The sequence below is a fragment of the Megachile rotundata genome, chromosome 1 (assembly GCF_050947335.1).
Source record: "Megachile rotundata isolate GNS110a chromosome 1, iyMegRotu1, whole genome shotgun sequence".
In the NCBI taxonomy this organism is placed as follows: Eukaryota; Metazoa; Arthropoda; class Insecta; order Hymenoptera; family Megachilidae; genus Megachile; species Megachile rotundata.
Genome location: NC_134983.1, coordinates 21,265,558 through 21,286,340, shown reverse-complemented (window position 1 = coordinate 21,286,340; position 20,783 = coordinate 21,265,558). Strand labels below are relative to the sequence as shown.

General features: G+C 33.4%; 2 protein-coding genes across 3 annotated transcripts; one reads left to right on the top strand and one right to left on the bottom strand.

Annotated features, from left to right (window-relative positions):
- The first annotated feature begins 35 nt into the window (after positions 1–35).
- On the top strand, positions 36–2,306 carry LOC100875870 (uncharacterized). Its single transcript, XM_003705336.3, has 6 exons — positions 36–205; positions 404–773; positions 853–1,459; positions 1,526–1,677; positions 1,752–1,899; positions 2,062–2,306. Exons 1-6 carry the CDS (start codon positions 177–179, stop codon positions 2,184–2,186), a joined length of 1,431 nt encoding a protein of 476 aa, XP_003705384.1. The 5' UTR covers positions 36–176; the 3' UTR covers positions 2,187–2,306.
- Positions 2,297–20,492, bottom strand: bchs (WD repeat and FYVE domain containing 3 bchs). 2 transcript variants are annotated; one of them, XM_012290088.2, is made up of 45 exons: positions 20,353–20,492; positions 19,177–19,413; positions 18,820–19,065; positions 18,587–18,745; positions 18,304–18,496; positions 18,034–18,220; positions 17,783–17,964; positions 17,352–17,703; positions 17,157–17,278; positions 16,790–17,073; positions 16,451–16,717; positions 16,098–16,388; positions 15,638–16,011; positions 15,286–15,575; positions 14,989–15,204; positions 14,529–14,927; positions 14,305–14,441; positions 14,051–14,234; positions 13,694–13,965; positions 13,392–13,621; positions 13,146–13,313; positions 12,868–13,076; positions 12,603–12,790; positions 12,375–12,523; positions 12,101–12,299; positions 11,669–12,029; positions 11,390–11,594; positions 10,896–11,316; positions 10,625–10,834; positions 10,353–10,541; positions 9,999–10,292; positions 9,685–9,920; positions 9,343–9,598; positions 9,050–9,261; positions 8,851–8,983; positions 8,523–8,676; positions 8,214–8,448; positions 7,910–8,133; positions 7,567–7,820; positions 7,277–7,504; positions 6,991–7,182; positions 6,504–6,922; positions 6,184–6,438; positions 5,830–6,027; positions 2,297–5,698 (listed from the first exon to the last, which is right to left on the bottom strand). In XM_012290088.2, the coding sequence occupies exons 2-45, from the start codon at positions 19,399–19,401 to the stop codon at positions 5,584–5,586; spliced, it is 10,314 nt and encodes a 3,437-aa protein (XP_012145478.1). In that variant the 5' UTR covers positions 19,402–19,413; positions 20,353–20,492; the 3' UTR covers positions 2,297–5,583. The 2 variants fall into 2 exon arrangements, with proteins under 2 accessions (XP_012145478.1, XP_012145477.1); XM_012290087.2 differs by lacking the exon at positions 20,353–20,492 and adding an exon at positions 19,495–19,714.
- Between the last annotated feature and the right edge of the window lie 291 nt (positions 20,493–20,783).

Genomic DNA, 20,783 nt, shown 5'->3' with positions numbered 1-20,783 from the left:
GTAAACTATTAAGATACAACCATTTGTTATTTAAACAAGGGGGGTGTATGACAAAGTATGACGTCCGTCTTCACTACCTCCATGGTTGAAATTTAAACTTGACGCAACTGTCAACGGCCGTCAGATTGTTCTTGATTTCTGAACAATTTCGGTTTATAGCACTCGTTCAGCGTAAAATGGCAACAGCAAGGAGCAAGGCAAGAACGTACGTAACATCTTTAATACAATAATTCTTCCATTAGTTTGCTAAATGTAATTTAAATATACAATAATATTTTCCTTACCCTCCAGGGGTTACATTTAAATTTGAATCTATATTGTTTTCAAATGAAATGTTCTTTTTATTTCTGTCTTAAATAAAATTGGAGCAAGTAGAATCAATAAAATCAGTTATTTATTTCAGTCAGAAGAAAAATGCAACAACACAAACAAGTCCAACAGATACTATGATAGAAATAGCTCACTTGCAGGAACAGGTGAAGCTTCTTACAATTGAAAATGATCACCTGAGAAAATATACTACGGAAGAGCTATCCAGTAGACTGAAACCTACAACACCTTTGATAAGACCAAATGATATTGAGAACACTCCTAAACGCTCAAAATCAGTACAAAGAAATTTACAGACTCCAAGTACACAGGAAAAGGGTAACAAATTCTCAACACGTTGTGCGTGTAAGGGAAAATGTTTTTCTAAACATTGTGGTTGTGTGAAAAAGAATGTTCTTTGTGGAGCATTATGTAAATGTGATATTACCATTTGTAAAAATCAGGTAAATAATTTTTTTATTTTATTAATAGGATTACTACATAACATTTGTACTGTGCATAAATCAGAAATCAACTTTGCAGGAAAATAGAGATGAGGATCAAAATAAAGAAAACTTGGAAAATAATGAGTTAGCACCCAAAAACATCGAAAACAAAGAAATAAACAATAAGCATTTATCAAATGCTGCAGAGAGCAAAAGTATGTTTAGTCCAGATGTTACACAAGGTGATTCAGATTTTAATATTGAAGAAGTAAGGGAATCTTTATACTTTGGAAGTCCTAAACAGTTAGTATTTGATACAAATAAAGAGGAAGATGAAGAAGAAGAAAATGAGAAACGAACTACAAGAAGAGGAGGCACTAAGAAATCAGCTGAACTTGATGAAAATAATCAGAAAAGTGCAACAAAAAGGAATGTTAGACTTAGAAAACTTTTTGTCGATGCAGATGCTACGAAAAATAGGAAACAGCAGGAAAACAAAAATATTTTAAATAAAGAAGAGGAAGACCTGAATGATAAAGAAACAAAAAGAGGTGTAAGAAGAAGTATTCCAGATTTAGTAGAACCTCAAATGGATGAAAAAATAAAAGAAAATAGTATGGTATCATTGAGGCATGGTCAGAAAGGATCAAAAGTATCTAAAAATAAACCAAATGGAAGATATGTTAACAATGTAGAATCAGAAGGTGAGAAATTCAATTAAAAATTGAAAATTAAAATAATTGTACTAATAATTATTTTTGTTAACAAAGTTGTACAGAAAAAAAGTCCTGACTCTACCGCAAATAATACAGGAGCATCACGTGATGAGATAAATAATGCTTCTAAATTATTTGAACAAAAAGGAAAGAATTCTGAAGACATAAAAACTTCAAGTAAAAATGAATCATATAGTATAAATGAGGTAATAAATTCTTTGACTTGGAACTTTAAGTAATTTGAATGTGTATTAATAAGTTTCTTTATTTTTTCTTTTAGAACGATAATAACGATTTTAATCCAATGCAACCTAAACACGAATTGACCAGAACACCAATTCGAGGATTTTCAACATCTAGCGAGGAAAATACTGATATATCATTAACCACATCTGTTAAATCAGAAGAAGAGCGTCAAATTCCTGAAGGTAAATTACAGTGTATTTATAGTTTATTACAATCATATTACTTGGATGTAAGAAGAGCATCAAGACACTTGATTTGACTTCAATGTCATGAGGTTCTTCTTGCCTCCAGTAGTACAATTTAATTAATTAAGAAAATAATCGGTACGATTTTTATTATACCAGTATTCAATCAACCTGAAGTAGATTGGGAAGAATATCAATCTCAACTTGTTGCATGTAGAAAGTGCAAGAGAAAATTCCATCCACTTAGAATTAAGAAACATGAGTCCTGCTGTAAAAAGGTGTGAACAGTAATCTTGTATAAAGTTTTTACACTTTTTTTATCTTATCTACTAATAATATCAATGAGTAATAAATTTTACTGTACGAGAAAGGATAGGGTTAATAATAAAGTAAATTTGTTACAACTTTGGCCCATTTAATATAATTATACCATCAGAATCTACTATACAATATTTCTCAAATACCAACTAACAATACAATAGAACTACCTACATACAGTATATACGTATATAATGATTGGTATGTATACATGTATGTAATTCTTATATGCGACTCGAAAAGATAACACGCATGTACACAGAATCACACACGTTCGAAACGCATACGTACCCGTATTCAACACTGATTATTAGAATATTTCATGTACTATTTTCTAAGTTTTACTTATTATACATTTCTATAATAACTAACATTTTTTAATATTTTTTGTACACTTCTATATATGTACAATTTGGGGTCAAATTATATCTATTGGAGGTACACATATACTAATATTGTAATATTGCAAAATTAATAGCTGCCCACGTTGTTCTAGTGCTTAAGAAAATATAATTTGATGTATCGAAACGAAATGATATTTTCTGACAGTCTCTTAGAAAGTTTCATAATTATTATAATTAGTTACGTATTAGCATAGTATATGCTTTCATAAAATGATGGAATCAAACAAATCACAGTATACTAAAGTTGTAAGAAATAAAATTATTGTTCGCACAATAGCAAAATGACAATAATTCCAAGAATGAAATTAGCTTTCTTTTTATATCATAATATATAAGTATAATCCTTAATCCATTTTTCTCTTTAGATATATACTGTGTTAATGACACAGTTTAATATAGATTTTTAAATAAAACATCGCTTCCATACATTGTAATAAAATACACAATAAATTGTATGTAAAGATCTATTTTATAATACATGTGGTATACAGACACTAATGCATGATAATATGATTACAAATAATACTGCTTGAAAATATAAAACTGTTCAGAATAAAAGAAATTATAAAGGATATCCAAAACGAACATGACTAGAAACGATACTTATTACCTCTATAAAGTAATTATGTTCTGTTTATACACAATTATCTAATTTCTTCTTAACAAAATAATATATTCTTTTACAGTTAGATCCATCCCACCCTTAGACAATTTAAACTCTTTAAAACCACCTTCGTTTATCGCTTGGGTTTATCTTGAGAAATAGGTAGAAAATACTTTTTCAAAGTAACCAGTACAGCATGGATTAGAATTAATTGCAAGCTTTCCAATTCCATCGAAGAACTAAGCATAAGTTTTGTATCGTGTATATATAAGTAGGAGTACAAAAGTAAAGATAAATGGCAATGTTTTATTAGAACTGGCATTTAATAATGACACACAGATATTACTTGCATAAGATATTATTTGATAACTCTTTTTATGTGATTGCATAATTAAGAGTTTCAAGTGTTAAAGCTCATGCACACCATTTCCAGCATCTATTTTTGAACCTCGTACCAAATGCATCCTTTTTGAAAGGATGCTCGTTAACATTGTGCTTGTAATTATATTTGACTAGTCATGGTAGTACTCTGTTGTACCACATTAAAACAATATTTGACGTATTTAAGTTGTGTCCTCCTCATTCACAATATTTAATCGTCGCACTATCTCTTATTCTTGTTCCTTATAAAATTTGTGCCTTTAGAAAAATGGAAGTGTATCGTCGATAGAATACAAATGGTAGAATTCGTTATTCATACAAGGAGACAACTTTTTTCTCTTTAAATACCGCGGTTGTCTTATTTATACAAATTTTTGTATATTTCGCCTGCTCATGGATTCTTGTTAGCCTTTAGATAAATTTAATTTTTTCCCCCAGAAATATGTTGCTTTCACGATTCTGTACCATTTCAAAATTCTATAAAACGCTTATCCAAGAGCACGTTTTTAATTTACCTCTGTTGTGTTACTATTAATTTTACAGATACGATCACGATATATAATTTGTGAACAAACGAGCGTATTCCACATTTATGACATTGCTTATAACATTACTGCTGGTTTTAGAGTCTATGGTTTCCATTTAACCATCTTACAGTTAATAACACTTTTACATAATTATGGTATTGTCTATTATAAAGTTACAAGTTATTATATATATATGTATATATATATGTATATACCTGTAGAGGCAGCGGTCACAAAGGGTGCATTGCAATTGCATATCTCTTTTTTTCTTTTTCTTTAGATCATAACATATATATTCTTGAATTTCAAGACTATAAATATTTCAATTCTATGCAATGGAAAAATAAAAGACCTGCCTTTCATGGTACAGTAATAAATTACGTACCACTGACAATTCTTATAATAGTTCACACCGAGTATTATCACTGTGTTATGTACAGAACATATTTATTTTATAAAGAAACAAATAAATTAACATTTTATTCAATTGTAATTACAAGTAAAATATAAAGTAGAAGAGAACAGTGCGAACAATACTCGGTGCAGTTATAATTTTTGGTAAATTTCAAGATACTGAATCTTATATTTTTCCATTAACAATATTGACATCTGGTATCATTTTTCTACTAATAATTTAAAATAATTGTTTAATATAATCAATGTAAGAAACGATATAAGCATTGTGACAGGGAAATTAATCGCATAAATAGTACATAGCGTTCTACGTAGTTATTAATAACAACGTTCAAAATTTATTTATCTTAAATTCATTAAATTAAAATAGGAAAGAAAAGAATCACAGATCACGCACATTAAATATCGATATTATACATGATTTCATCGTTAAAAAAAGAAATGAATTAAATATATAACATAAAATCTGACTGTACACGTTGTTCTTCGACAAGTATAAAGTATAAACATACACGACGTAGAAAAGTATCAGAAACGATTGGAAATTCAAAAACGAAGAACGTGTTCGTGTTTCGCAATGTGTGCTTTGTAGACTTTCATTGTCACGTCAATTTCCACAATACTGATATCCGTCCAATACAAACCTGTCGATAAAGTGAACCAGGCCGATTCTTTCTAGGAAATCCTAGTTTATTAGAATAGTAAAAAGTATACATATGCAACGTTATAACATCGACAGAAATGTATTGCAAGGTTCATAAATCAATTATATAAATAAAAAGAAATTGAAATAATTTCAATTCTATTTGATCATACGAAAAATTGAAATGCAGCGATCAGTTTTCCTGCCTTTCTCATAGAAATGCAAGAGTGTCATAACAGAAGATACGAACAAAAAATGAAATGCACTGTTTCATTTCTCTTGCACAACAATTCGAAACAGAGACACAAAGAGGTACTTCGTGATTATGTACATTCTGTACCTCTTCTAGAACCAATAACTTACACGAAACCGTACAACAGACTGTTATATTTAAGTGCTGCTCTCAGCAGAATGCTGGGAGCGTAATGACGAGTAACAACCTTGACAAACTCTAACAGGTTTGAAAATTCCAAGCCTCGATATTTTCGACTCGAATCGACTGCACCTGTACATGGAAATATAAAAAAGGTTAATAAAGGATACATTAACCATTAAAGTACGAAGTAGACGAAATTCCTTCGTAGCTACACAGCATCACAAAATTTACATTGTAGACATTGCAGTATCATAACTTACTTTGAACAGAACACCTGTCCACAGTTACGACAGTGATGTCTCCTCTCATAAAGATTGAATCTAACACCGCAACCAACACAACAGTCAGCTCCTTCATCTTTTAACCAGTGATCAGCCACTGTACGTCCTGGTTGTTCGCAGACACTCCATGAAAACACTCTTCCTCTTGTATCTCCAACATATACTGTCCTATGATCCCTGCAATTGAGATGTTGTATGTCACTTCATGTTTAATGTTTCAAGTTTATTTGTCGCTACTTGATTATGATTCAATACACCATCTCTATATCATCTCGGGGACTTCAATTATGTATACATATAATATTAAGCGAGGAGTATATATCAACATTTTACCTTGATACTGCTAGAGCCGTTATAGATGCCGGTTCCGCATTATCTTTGCGATCATACGCAGTATGCATCGTTAATTTGCTTCTAAACACTAACTGTCGTTGCCACTTAAAACCGTCTCTCAAAATATTCTGTGGATTAATTTTCTTAGGTTTCGTATCAGCTTCGGTAACCATGACGAAGCTATCCGTTAAACTAGTATCACTTTTACTAGCTCGCAGAGCTCCCTCGGAATCTCCAGCATTGCTGGATAACTCACTGTGAAATAATTGCGTTATTATCGGTAGAAAGGACACGAAGGATTTTGTGAAATGAGTTGATACCTCGTTTGTGTACCCTCGCTGTCCGCGCGTCCACCGCCCTCGCTTTTCCGAAACATCGGATTTCCTCGACTTTTCCTTCGAAGCACGACCGTAGGCGTGTTGTTGTTTTGCGGCGATGGTTTATTGCTCGAACCGTTGCTCGACTCGTTGTCCGAACATTCTTCTTTCTCTTCGTGCAATCTCGACGCTTCCTTCGAATTCTCCGCTTCTGATAGACTACTCTCGGAGCCGCTCTTTGCAAGCATACTTGATCCTTCGGCAGAAATACTCATTTGTTTAACTAATTCATGTACCCGTTTTTTAGTATCCTCATTTTGATCGTCGTTTGTATTTATCTTGGTATTCTTCTCTTTGGTAACAGAAACTTCCTCTGGCTTTTCTTCTTCTGCAGGCACTTGTACATAATCCATCGACCACATCTATAAAACAGTTTATATTTAATTTGTGGTCATGGTTGTACATTTTATTTATATATTATTATTCTTACACGAGCTACACCGTCCGTCGATCCTGTCATAATAACGTTTTGCGAATCCCATTCGTGGGTTTGACTGAAAGCAACGCATAAAATTTGCTGCATTCTATCTGCACGACCAACACACGTGTTGACACTTGCTAGTTCCTCTCCATTGATGCTCCATACGTGTAGCCATGTGGCTGCACACGTTGCTATATCTCCCTGTTAAAATTATATTAAATTTAAATATTTTATGAACTTACATTCTTCTTCGGGTTCAGATTATTATGTTGTACTTAAACTAATTCAAACGTACCGTCAATTCATTTATGGCTACAGCAGCTACCGGTCCTGCGTGTCCTCTAAGTTGACGAACAAACAAACATCGAGACAAGTCCCATATGATTGCCGTACCGTCGCGAGATCCTGATACAATCACATTGTACGCTGGACTTGATGATAAACACGTAACAGCATCGGTATGACCGTACAAACATTGTTTAATAGAAAGTTGTCTCTTGGTATATTCCCAAACCGTCACAACCTATAATATAATTACACTTTAAGCAAGCGATCAACAAAAATAAAATTTATACAGTGACTTACAGAGCTTGTGCCAGCAGTTACTATTGATTTGGAAGACGGACAAACGCAAGCTACTATTTCACCGCTACTTTGTATCATAGCTTCACAGACAAATATTGCTTTATCGCTGTCATAGTTTCCTATTCTGAGGGAATGATCTGCGAAACCCCATGCAACATATTTGTTATATGATGGAGGAATAAGCGTTTTATTTTGTTCCACAGCTAATACTGCTTTATCAATGTGAAGTATTTGTCCAACAGGACCCTTCAGTTCTGAAATAAAATAAATTTGACAATTGTAATAAACATAGGATTAAACAAGTACATAAAAAAATGGTAACAAAAATATGAAAATGACAAACCTTTAATAGGTTGAAGCGAGGGTTGCAGATTATCAAGGTTATGGAAGAACAATTTGTCAGATGTGGTAATGCTTAAGCCAGGAGTAATAGGTCCAGGGTCTATGACACTGGTTCTTTGCGTCATCTTTTTCGCTGGATGTGGTTTTTTAAACAGTTGTTTCGGTATTTGACCAAAGTTGTTGATGAATCCAATAGTAGCATTCTTTTTTAGAGGATCATCAATACTAAAATATGCATGTTACAAATTATAAAAATTGAATCATGCAAATATTATTAGAAAGTAGTCAACTGTTGATAAGCTTACTTGTAAATATCAACGTTGCCTTCATAGAATAAATGATGAAATACATTCACTGCTTCAACTGCAGCAGGCCCATTTTGTTTACAGCCAAATATTAGGTCAATCCACTGATGCAGATGTTGTGATACATAATCGCATTCCAAAGCAAGGCGATGCACGCGTATAAATTCTCTAGGATCCTGTTTTGCCCATGGCGGAAGTACAATATCCCCCAACTGTACACCGCTTTGTTTAGAACCTAAGAATATAGTAAAAAATTGATCATAACTGTTTTGCTAATAGCTCATGAAAATTTGATCATATGATATTTACCTAAATCAAAGTGATTAGAATTTACAAGAAACTCTGGAAGATAAAAAAATTCTGGTATAAGTTCTTTGACATCAGCCATATTGTGTTTAGATGCTGAGAGCCAAGCTTCTTTTATACTATTAAACATTCTATCCGCCAGATCAAAATGTCCACCCTAAATAACAAATTTAGAATTATCATTTTTAACCAGTAAATTGAATCAGGCATGACCAAGTGATAGTTCACAGATTTCAGAAAGTCCAAATTTTAAATATAAAATATTGATTAGCTTTTAAATTTTTGAACTTGTTCATGTCTGTCTTAAATTATCAAATGATTCTTTACAAACCTGTAACCGGAGAAAATGTTGCGTGAACGGTTCCATCCTTACCAAGTAAGAACATACTATCATTGCAGAAGAATAATGGGTTCCGTAATGATAAGGAGGAGTTTCTCCATGTGGATCATCCCACTCTTTGTATCTAATTTTAATTAACATTTAAAATATTTATTCACTTATTTACACTGTATTAATGAACTCCACATACCTTTTCTTGAATTGTAATAATCTTTCTGGGCTCTGTGCACCCATAGGTTTACTAAAGTCTCTAAATGTATCTGGATCAGTGAGATCCAATTCTTCGCTATCATAGTCAGCCAAAATCCATGGGAATATTGGGTATTGCATCAAATCGTTATAGCTGCGACCAGCTAAAGTATTAAGATGCATCAAATACTGAAAGTTTGAAATCTCTCCTCTCTGAAAGATCAGTGTTAGATTATATTTGGTTAGATTAGTTTGGTTTCAGTACGAGAATTTAAGATCATTTTAAATACTAACCACCCATCGCTGAGTAACTGAAGTTTCTCCAATTAGATTTGAAAGCAGGCCAGTAGCCTGTTCCACATTTGCCGTTCTTTTCTGACCGGCAACAGATTGCTGAGCACTGTCAGCGATTGCCGTCGCAAATGTCATAAATCTTTGATACACTTTGTTTCTTACTTTTCGTGGGAATGCTAATAAATAATTCCTACCATCTCCGCTAAATACTTCCAACGCCATAGGTTGTAATAAATACCTTCTTTTATGGACTTCCCTATAATACAAAAATATATAAATATAAAACAAGGCTATTGATTCCATTTTCTGAAATTTCAATAACATAATTATGTGCTGAATTACCTGATATCTTCATAGTTGAATTTCGAACACTGCCTCATGGCTCTAGATCTTCTAGGAGAACCTGGCGATGGTAAAATTGGTTCGTAAGCATCGGGTAAGCTTTCGATATCTCTTATTTCTCTGGATTTTAACAATGTGAACCCATCAACTACATAGAAGTGTTCTTTTCCAAATAACAGTAAACCTTCAGTCGTATCTAATCCTTGAATTCTGGCACATCTGAACATGTGACTTATCTGAAAAGACAGACAGATTAGAAGTCATGCTTTGTAACCATTCCATGCTCTTTCAATAAATTATCAATGAGTAGAAACCTTCTCGTGCTCCTCTAACAGTCGTATCAAAGTTTGATTGTCTGGAACAGTCTGATTATTTTCTTCTTCTTGTTCATTATCCTCAGGCGCCTCATCCGGTTCACTGGCATGACGTTCTAATGTACATGGTACCATAGGTGGTTCACTTTCCGTAGACGTTTCATTAACATTTAATGGAGTGTCATCGATAACAGGATCTCGTTCTCTTTCAAACATGCCAGATGAATTACCAAGTTGTTTTAAATAATACTCTTTACTGTCAGTGCTTGTTGCAACTTTGTACTTCAATTGTTTCTGTATAAAATTAAAATGATTAACATTGTATTCGTTAATTAGTTAGCGAGAACAACTTACGTTATCAGGATGCTCTAACTCGGGTCGATAAGGATAATGTATATAGAAGAGTTCGTTCTTCATCATTTTCTTCCTCATTCTACATGGACCCTCGGTCATGTCTAACATCCATTTATCGAGTCTAGTGGGTGTCGGTGGTCCCCAAAGACCACGTTCTCTAGTTAGTTCTGTTTCGGTTTGTAACCATTCCTACACCATACATTATTAGATATTTAAAGAATCACAACATAAGCATGGTCACAAAACATGACTATAGACCGCGAGATTCTTACTTGATATACGTAACGTTGAGTATGTTGATTCGTTTGTATATATTGCAATCGTTTCGCTGCAGCCAGTTCCCGGACCAACGCGATATGTTGTTCCGTCCATTGCGCTACAGTATTCTGATGTAATCTTAATCTAACACGTACGGATTCTTCCTTCCTAACTTTTGTTCGACTGGCCAGTCTCGTTAAACCTCCGGTTACCTTTTGAATTTTCTACAACATACATCTCTTCATAAATCCAGTCCTAAGAAAAGAATTTTGATTGAATGCTTACCGATTGTATTTGATTATGAAGTTCCCAAGGAACTCTGTACGAAGCTTTTCTTTCCATGACAACGTAATTTAACCAAAGCCTGGTTGCAGCTTCGTGTACTTGATCTCTCACTACAGATAATTCAGGAGCTCGTTCGTTACCTACAGGTGCTGGAAGAGTGATTTTAAAAACTTCTTCTATAGCAGGCTTTTTACAAACATATAATTCTTCCCAAACTCTCGTTGCAGCAACAGCCATCAAATTGTGACCTTGATGAGATGTCAGTCTATCGTCACTTGCTTCGACTTGGGGATTAACGTGCCATGTAGTTTTCGCATTAGTATCTAGCATAATTTTTATGTCAGCTGTTAACTGCAATAAGCAGTAGGTTAAGCAGCCAATGAATTCCAATTCATGATTACCAGCGCCAAAAACCAATAACCTGTAAAAGATATTTACAGAAAAAATGTAGAATGCAAAATATACCTCGATAAATAATTTTTTATTAATGCTACCTGTGAGTGGTAAGTTTATGCAATGCTTCTAACACCGCCATTTGATCAGCTATTGAATCTGTGGGTCGTGAAAGTAAAAATAAAATTGTTCTATTTAAACAATGATGAAGACCCTCCATACTAACAATACCAGGTCGTCTTTTTGCTTGCCCAATCAATTTTACAATAAAATCGAACACTTCATGCGGATCTTTCGTTAGGGCACCTATGAATACAGTATTATATTAAATATTAAACTTATTACGAAAGTTGAGAAAATAGTCAGATTTAAAAATTTACCCTGCCATAATTTATCTATTATTCTGGCTGCAACGTAGCATACATTATTGGTTATATTGTTCACTGATCCACCAGGAACAACAGGTAAAGCTGCTTGATCACCGATCAGAACATCCGCAACTAATAAGTGTTCCATTAAAATGGATAAGACTTCTGTTTGATAGCGTGTTTGTTGCCCTGTAGAGGCATATTCTGGCCACGCTTCCAGAACTAAATCAATAACTGGTGGAGATTTCGCGGTGACTGGTAAAGAAAGAGAATCCACTACGATAACTCGTAAAAAGTCCATAACAAACTTCTTTGCGGGATGAGTTGTTAGACCAACGTCCTTCGACGGAGATCTGACCAACACTGGTTCTTGCTATAACAGTAACACCTCATTAATAACAAACTGCATAGATACTCTATCAAAAGAGGATTTCTAAGTCTTGCCTCATCTGCTGGAGTACTAGCTCCGCTGCTGTCTTGACTGGAATTTGCAGGCTTTGGAAATAAAGTACCAGCTAGTGCACCCAACACTTCTGCAGACATGAACACTTGCACGAAGTCAGTGAAATTATGATAAAGGAAGAACAGGAACTGTATTATTGTCACTGGATAATCGCTTAACCATTCAGGCAAAGATTCGGGGCTGTTAAATAAATATGATATATAGATTAATTATTCGAGGAAAAGCCAGCATTATTTTCACTAAGCAGAAACTTACTTTATCGAATAATTATTCAACATCGTTCGTACCATTGCTAGTAGAGTAACCACGGCCTCGGGACAAAGATTAATTCTACTAGCAAAAGATGATCGCGTATGATTTGCTGGGACGCCGAATAGAAAGTTCCATACATTATTCAAATCAAGCTGTTACAAAACAAAAAATTATATTACATTTATGTTTGATTCGAATATTTTTTACTAAACTATTTGTAATATACTGAACTTTTAAAATGACTTTTGAGTCGGTAGGCAATAACTTGACGGGTTGTCCCATCATAAGAGCAATGAATAGAAAGTACAACTCTGGTACCAAATCCACATGTTGCGGTAACAACCATCCCAAATGTTGAAATCCTGGTACATGAAGGCCAGATGGCTTTGATTCACCACCTGACATTTGCTGGTGACAACCTAAAGAAAATTTTTAAGAATAAAATACACATAGCTTGAGGTTTTATTTGTTATTATTTAATATATCTTGTGTATACCAAGCGCTAATGCCATCTTATTATGATCCGTGTGACGTAACCATCCGCCATTACTGGTTCCTTCCTTAAATTTCTGTAGTATTGGTTGTACAGAAGATACAGCTACTAAAATTCGCAATCCCCATATCACTGTGGTGCTATGCAGGCCAGATTGAAGAAATAATAATATCCAGTCTAACCCTAATACTTTAGCTAATTCTTCACACATACTGAAAATATAATTCAAAGTAAATAACAGACATCTGAATCAAAACAATTTACTTGAAACGATAACTTACTTTACATTCACGTTGGGGCCATTAAATAATAAAAAATGTAGAAGTTGCAAACAACGATTTCTCAGCAGTATATGTTCTCCTTCGCCTTCTTTATTCCCTTCACTTTCGCGAAGGATTAAATGCTTTTCTGAACTCTGGGGTAATGTAGCTACGATAAATTGCCCAAACCTATAACAAGCAATGTATTAACACTAACACCTGTTACCAAATAACTGTGACACAAGGTGTACAAATACAACAAATTACCAAAGTAAGTCAGCTTGTCTAGGTTGACTCAATAAAATACTAAGTAATGCGAGCAAAATTTGTCGTGTAGTACTTTGCTTTACATCGCTCAAAATATGCAACAATTTATGAACCAATTGCAGATCTCTCATTAAACGTAAATTTGTTCGCTTTTCACTTGACTCTGCTATTAATTCATACAAATGCTCTAGAAGTGATCTTAGAAGTTCTCCTGGTGCTTCGTGCCAAACCTATAAAATATTGATTACTTTGTGATGTTTATTACTAGGATTAAATCATTCATGGATAATGAAGAGACATACTTGCAAATCGCATAAGAGATCTTGAAACGCCATAACATTCGGGATTGCACTAGTTTCTCTACCACTGTCAACAGTACCAACAAGGCTAAACGTAAGATGCAAAATGTGACTATTTAAAAGAGGACATTTCCTACGTAGTAACATCGCCAATGTTTGATATCCTCTTCGTCGATCCATTTCTTGTTGGGCCGTTTGATTGGATCTGACAACACAAACCAACGCTTTGACAGCAGCATATAAGGACTCTACATCTTGAGCCATAGCTATCAAACCTATAACACAAATTTAAATTTTCATTTTAAAATTCCAATTACATAAATGGCTATGATTAAAACTGTATTATTTTTGAGATTTTACCCAACAACACTGAGCATCCTCCTACATTATCGATCATTGTAGCGACGGGTCGAGGACTAAAGACTCGAACACCAAGATAACCAACAACTACACCTCCTAGGGCTCTTGCTGGTCCACTAAGATGACCCGCTGAATTATGAAGAACTCTAATAGGTGTGGCATTTTCGTGCGATGACATACCAAGCTATTGAATAAAAACCAATTAACAACGGATAAAATGAAATATAATAAAAAGTAAGAAAAATTATGAGTACTTGTTTAGCAATTGATTTATTATCAGCTCGGCTGTAAACTTTCCTAATTTTAGCTAATGTTAATTGAGACATTGCTTTAGCATTTAATCCAAACACAACTTTCTCTTCTGCAACAAGCGACATTAAAGGTTCTTGTGCTGCAACAAAAATAATAAACTTATTGTGAGTAACATTCATAAGAATAATTAAATGAATATTATCTAATATAAAATTTATGCAAGTACCTGATAGTTGTGGAGCTTGCAGACTACCCATATAATGTGGACCTAGTTTAAATAGTGTTGCTATGCTTTGCGAATTAAATACTTCTTCCACTAAATGACATGGCCCCTGTTTCCATGTAAGCCTTGAATACCTTCGCCAACAAGGTGGTGTTCCTATATAGCCGTACACTGGAGATGCCACTGTTAAATTTGCTGCACCTCCTCCAGGAACTTGTGTAATATAATGAAGCTTTTGACTATGAATATGTTGACCATCTAAGTATAATGAGAAACTTGAATTCTTTAACACAGCACGGTTTAATACGATAGCTATATGATGCCACTGCCCCTCAAGTAAGTCAGGACACCAGACCCTTGCACCACATTCACCAGTTCCTTCTGGCTCCCATTCACCTACATCTAAGTAACATATTACACGTTAACAGACATTTCTAATGATGTGTACTCTAATAAAACTTACTTTGTGGCATTGCCGTTTCTTGTGTGGATACAATAATAGCTTTGTCTCTTGCACTAAGTACTGCAGTCAAACAAATTAAATCTTTTGCTGACTGTGGAGTACGTACTAATGTCAATAATCGTACACAGTGGGGATCAGTTCTAGGATCACTAAATTTATCAACACATATCCATGTACTGTAAGTCAAACCAGTTTGTGGAGGAAATAATCTATCGCCTGAAAATTTCAAATTTTTCAATGATGAAATGTACAAGTGCCACTGAACCCATTTAGTTTACATTTGTATTAAGAATTTACCTGAACCAATTCCACCAAGTACACTACTGTCAGCAGCTACAACTGTAGGCGGAGTTGTACTTTGTGGTGCAACACTAGGTAAATATAGACATGCAAATCCTTCTGCACTCATATCAAGTTCTACAAAAGGTGGTAAAGTACAAGAACCGTGGGCGCGAAAATCTTTCGGTGTTGTCATTGATACTAAAGTTTTAATACGAGTTAGTGGTACAGGCCCCCCTCGAGGTTTATTTGGTTCAATATCATCGAGCGAAATGCAACACAATGGATCACCCAAACGTAAAAATTCTCTGAAATAAAAAATATACATATTATATATATTTATTTTTCGAAAATTTATTTTACAACTTACCTTAAATCACGTGGTTCTAAAGACTGTGCTGCAAGTCTTTCTATGATGTACTGTAATGGTTGATGTAAAGGATGTGTTTCATCTTGTAAAGCGATTCTGCCCACAGACAATAATTCACCCGCCATTCCAGCGTCACACATTATTTGCTGATTTCTCTCAGAACGCACTAAACTTTTAATGATTTCAGCGACATATAATTGTAAAGCTAAAGCTACTTGTGGATTTGATGGTTCTGAGATTGATGGAAGTAAATGTAACATTCCAACAACTATGCCAGGATGAACAACAATTGGTTCAGGAGTAGGAGGACTTAAATTTAAAGAATTAATGATGCTTCTCTTTCCACTACCCGGAGAATCAAAAGATTTTTGTTGCTGAAAGAAGATTAAAATACGTTTATGGTTAATATGTTGATAGGTAATAGTACAAATAGTTCCATAAATTGTAAATTAAAAATCACCTCAACGCTGTTTTGTTTGTGACTTGGCGATCTCATTCCTAAACCTGCCAAATTTGGCTTATCAAAGGAGTCAAGTGCTACATCGTATAGAAGTCGTAGTAATAAGCATGCATATGCTAATGTCTTTGGCATAATGTCTGGAAATACAGGTTCTAGTACGCTTCCAGTAAATAGCGTTGATAACACATTATGATAATTCATAGTTGGTATTATATCTATTTCAGTAAGCTTTGTCTGTGTCGAGAAGCATCCGAGAAGTCGTAACGTATCACACAAACTCGACTGACATATCTGTACAACAAGTATTAATAAAATAATTGTATAATCACTTATAACTATATTTAAATATTTACCTCATGATGAAAGAATTTTGCATTTGCTGGTTCAAATCTCATAGCTGTACTTATTGTGTGAAACACCACATGTAAAAGGACTAATAATTGGGCTTCTTCCTGTGACGTTCTTTTTATTATATCATTACAAGGTTCAGTGTCTTCTGATCTCTGCATGCCTAATTGACCCTCCAAAGATACTAACACTGACATCACATATACAAAACCTCCCACTTTTCGAAAAACCGTTCTTGTTCGATGAGACTCTCGTAAGCAAGCCAATAAAGACTAAAATGAATGATAAGATTTTTTTATGATGCTTAAAAACTTAACAAATAAAATTAACATTCAAAAACGAACCTTTAATATATGTGTTTTTAATACCAAAGCATTAGAGGGTGCTGAGTGCATGACTGCTAGCAGAGTTGCCATGTCATCATCTCCTCCTGCGCTAAGTATTAATTCTCTAACAATACCAAGTGCTTGATAACGACAATCCATATATGGTACTAAATTATGCGCGCAACGTGCTCCACCACATTCCCTAAAAACATTAGCATTTTGAACATTGCCTGCTAACAATGTCGTCAAGGCTTCCATTACTAAGGCACCCAATCGTTCATCCTCTGGGCAGATTTTATATTCTGAAAGAAATACATATTTTTATAAATTAAAAGACAAATTTATCCACTGATGAAAGATATTAAAAAATGGGAAAGAATGATACCTATTCCTTGATCATGTGCAGCTTGTTTATCTTTAAGCAGAGTTGCATAACGATGAAGACATGTAACAAAGACTTCCAACATACCCACTTCTCTGTAGACATCCTTAAAGATATTATTATGCCTGAAAATATATATTAAAATAAATAAGAAATATTTTGCCAAAAAACTAATTAGTAAAAAATTTGATACATTACCTGAGGATATTAAGAAGTGTTTCCATGCATAAGATACTGCAGCTAGTGGAATTATTTGTTTTGAGTAATATAGATAAAGATATAAGTTCCTTACAAGGCACAAAATTAAGTTGAAACACTATAAATTCCAATAGCTGAAAGAATTTTACTTGTATTTCTCGATTTTTTAGGTGAATCTTTTCTGCAAATTGGGATAGTGTATTTTGTCCTTCAAGTATAAAATAATTGGCATTGTCACTATGATATACGCTAGATATTGCATCAAGAATTGTACAACATAAAAGAGGTGAATTCGATTTTACAAAAACAGATTGTAATACTTGAAATGCCTGAATATTTCGAACACTCCCTCCTGTAAAGGATACAATATTTTAAAACAAAATTCACCTGAAACATTTAATGGTTATAGGACAATTTTTGTATGCTTGTACCTCTATTACTTGGTTGTGGTAAAGTAAAACCAAGCATCTGAAATAGAGATCCCATGCTAGCTTGACTTGGCTTTAATTCTGTGTGTCCACACATTGTTAAAGATGCTAGCATAAGCACTAAATTCCGAATGGCATCTTGTGCCTCTGCTCTGTTATCTTGTTCTAACCGTGATGGAGCATGTCTGCAGGACATAAACAATTGTAAAATTGGTAATAAACAGTAATATAGACATTAAAACCACAATTCTCACTTTAGTAAAAATTCTGATAGAAAGATATATCCTTGACAAGCGCGAAAATCGTCCAGGAGTGTCTGAGATACCTCGCTAGAGTCTTTTAAAAAACAGAATACTGTGACAAACATTTCTACAACTTCCAATGGTGCCAGTTCAGGTACACGTTGCATATTATCAACACATAACGCTATACATCCTTTATCTATAATTAAAAGAGATGATATCAAAATATTTTTTAATATACGTGCATCTAATTGTATGAAAAAAATGTTGAACAATGCTTACTATGAATGTAGCTTACTACATTTTGAGTAAGTCCATGTCGTGACAAAGTCATTAATACTTCTGCTGCACTTTTGCGCCACATTACATTGTAATGAGGACACCAACAAGTTATTGCTGAGAATAGTAAAGTTAGATCATCTTTACGGGCAAGTTCTTCTGCTGGATAAGGGTGACTACACAGTCTCACCAATAGCTATAAATTAAAATATTTTTCAAAATAAGAGTTTCATAAAAAATTTAGAATATGCTGAAGATAATTAAAAAATTTTATCAACATATTAACCTGAACAAATATTTTTTGTAAAAGTATTCTACGTTGTTTTGGTGTAAATTCGCTATTTGTGTCTGTAATCTCAGCTTCATCGTCAATCATTTCAGGTAAATCAAAAAACAGGTACAAACATTTAACCAATGTTGATGGAACAGAAGCAGTAGTCATTGCCTGACAGAACATAAATATTACATTAACAGAGGACATATTAGTTAAAATAATAAAAATTGAATTACAATATATACCTGTATCAGGGAAGTATCACCTGCTGCAAGCAAATTTAGTGCAGACAATAACATCCAACCATTACTCGATTCTTCACTGTTTTCAATTTCTAAAAATTTTACAATAGCACAGCTTGCAGTTTCAGTGCTCTGATTACTTGCCCTTTTTCTAATTTCAGATACCATTAGTCTAGATACTTGTTGCGTAAATGCCAAGATATCCCAAAATTTTTCACTCATATCTCCTGCTGGACTAGATCCAAATACCTAAAAATTAATTACTTGAAATTGGTAGAAGTTTTGTTTATTTAGTTTTTATTTAACAAACGTTTAAATATTTATTTTCTACTTGCATTCATATAAGACATATAAACTTACTTTACAAAATAATGGCAACATATTATATAGTTTATCATCACGTTCAGCATCCGAGAGGGGATGTGGGGGATGGGTATATTCAGAAAAAAGTTTTTTAAGGTGCATAAGACCCAAAGCAGTATGCTGAGGATTTGTACCTCCTGCACTATCATCTAAACCACCAGCACCGCTGGAACCCATACCTCCGACACTAGTACCCCCTCGTAATTTACGCATTATGTTCATACTTAATATTTGCTAGAAACACATGAATACATGTATTAACACTAATATTCAAAATCTAAAATTCCATTAAACAGAATGTATCTTTTAACTTACTTCATTCATGTTATGGTGGGTATTACGTGAATGAGTATTTTTACATTTTATATTTCATAAAATTAAATCTACATTTATAATGCTTCAATAATATAAATAAATTAGAATAAAGAAATATAAAAAACATTATAAAGATATAGTCAAAGAATACTTCTCTGTATTATACATAAAATATTTATAAAATGACAAAAATATAATACAAATTACCAAATTCATAATAACTTAATTCATATTACAAATATATAAAATATATGTACGATATAAAATGAAAATTTATCATGTCATTATTATAATCAGGTTCCAAAAAATTTTGTGTTAAAAAAAATAATCATAATTTAAAAAAATGATTAATAAACATATAAAACCGAAAAAGTTAACGTTTGATACAACAATAATATTAAAAATGATCAAATAATCACTCTATATTATCAGAAATTACTTAAAAACGATAAACGAAACTTAAAAACAAATTTTGCAAAATGTAGATGTTAAACAGCAATTATACGATCGGTTTAAATGCTTATCGCACTGTTATTTAAAATATTAACATATCGGAGAACGTATAACATGTGAAAATGGCACATTGTTGTGTAAGACAAGTCGGGACATCGTTTCTCGATTCATTAAACACGACAATCAATTTTTCGGGCAGATGTCATAACAATTTTTACACTTTCAATCAGTGACACTATTCTTCATCGAACGCTCAGTTCAATATTTACGTCTGCTTCCTGTCAAAATGTCAAGTTAGAGTGAAGTTACGATAACTCTCCGTAACCGCCCACGATTCTTACGAAGAAGACTGGATATTGCCACGCGGACATACACTATACTCGCTAAAAGTTAATCAATTATTACCTGAAACGCGTCGGAAATCAGAAAATCCTACATTTTCTTTCGAAAAATTGCTCTATCAGTATGGGTATTTAATATTTCAGTGGCAGCAGCCATCTTCATATTCGACGATTTCTTCGGTCCATGGGCAACGCGATACGTCGATAAATATCACGTGACTACTATTAGTTTGTAGATCTATTCATCTTTCAAATCTTACTATCTTTTTTAAGCAAACAATACGTATCTACCTGCGATTCTTTTAATCAAATAAACTGTTCTTATTCAATCATTTCATTATTTTGGTATTATCTAATCTACTATTTCATATTACTATCCTAGTACTTTATCACTATACTATCATTCTACTATTTTATTACTCTATCATACTGTACAAGATTAATAGTTGAATAACAATATAGTGAAACGGCAATATATTGTACATTATGCTTTCC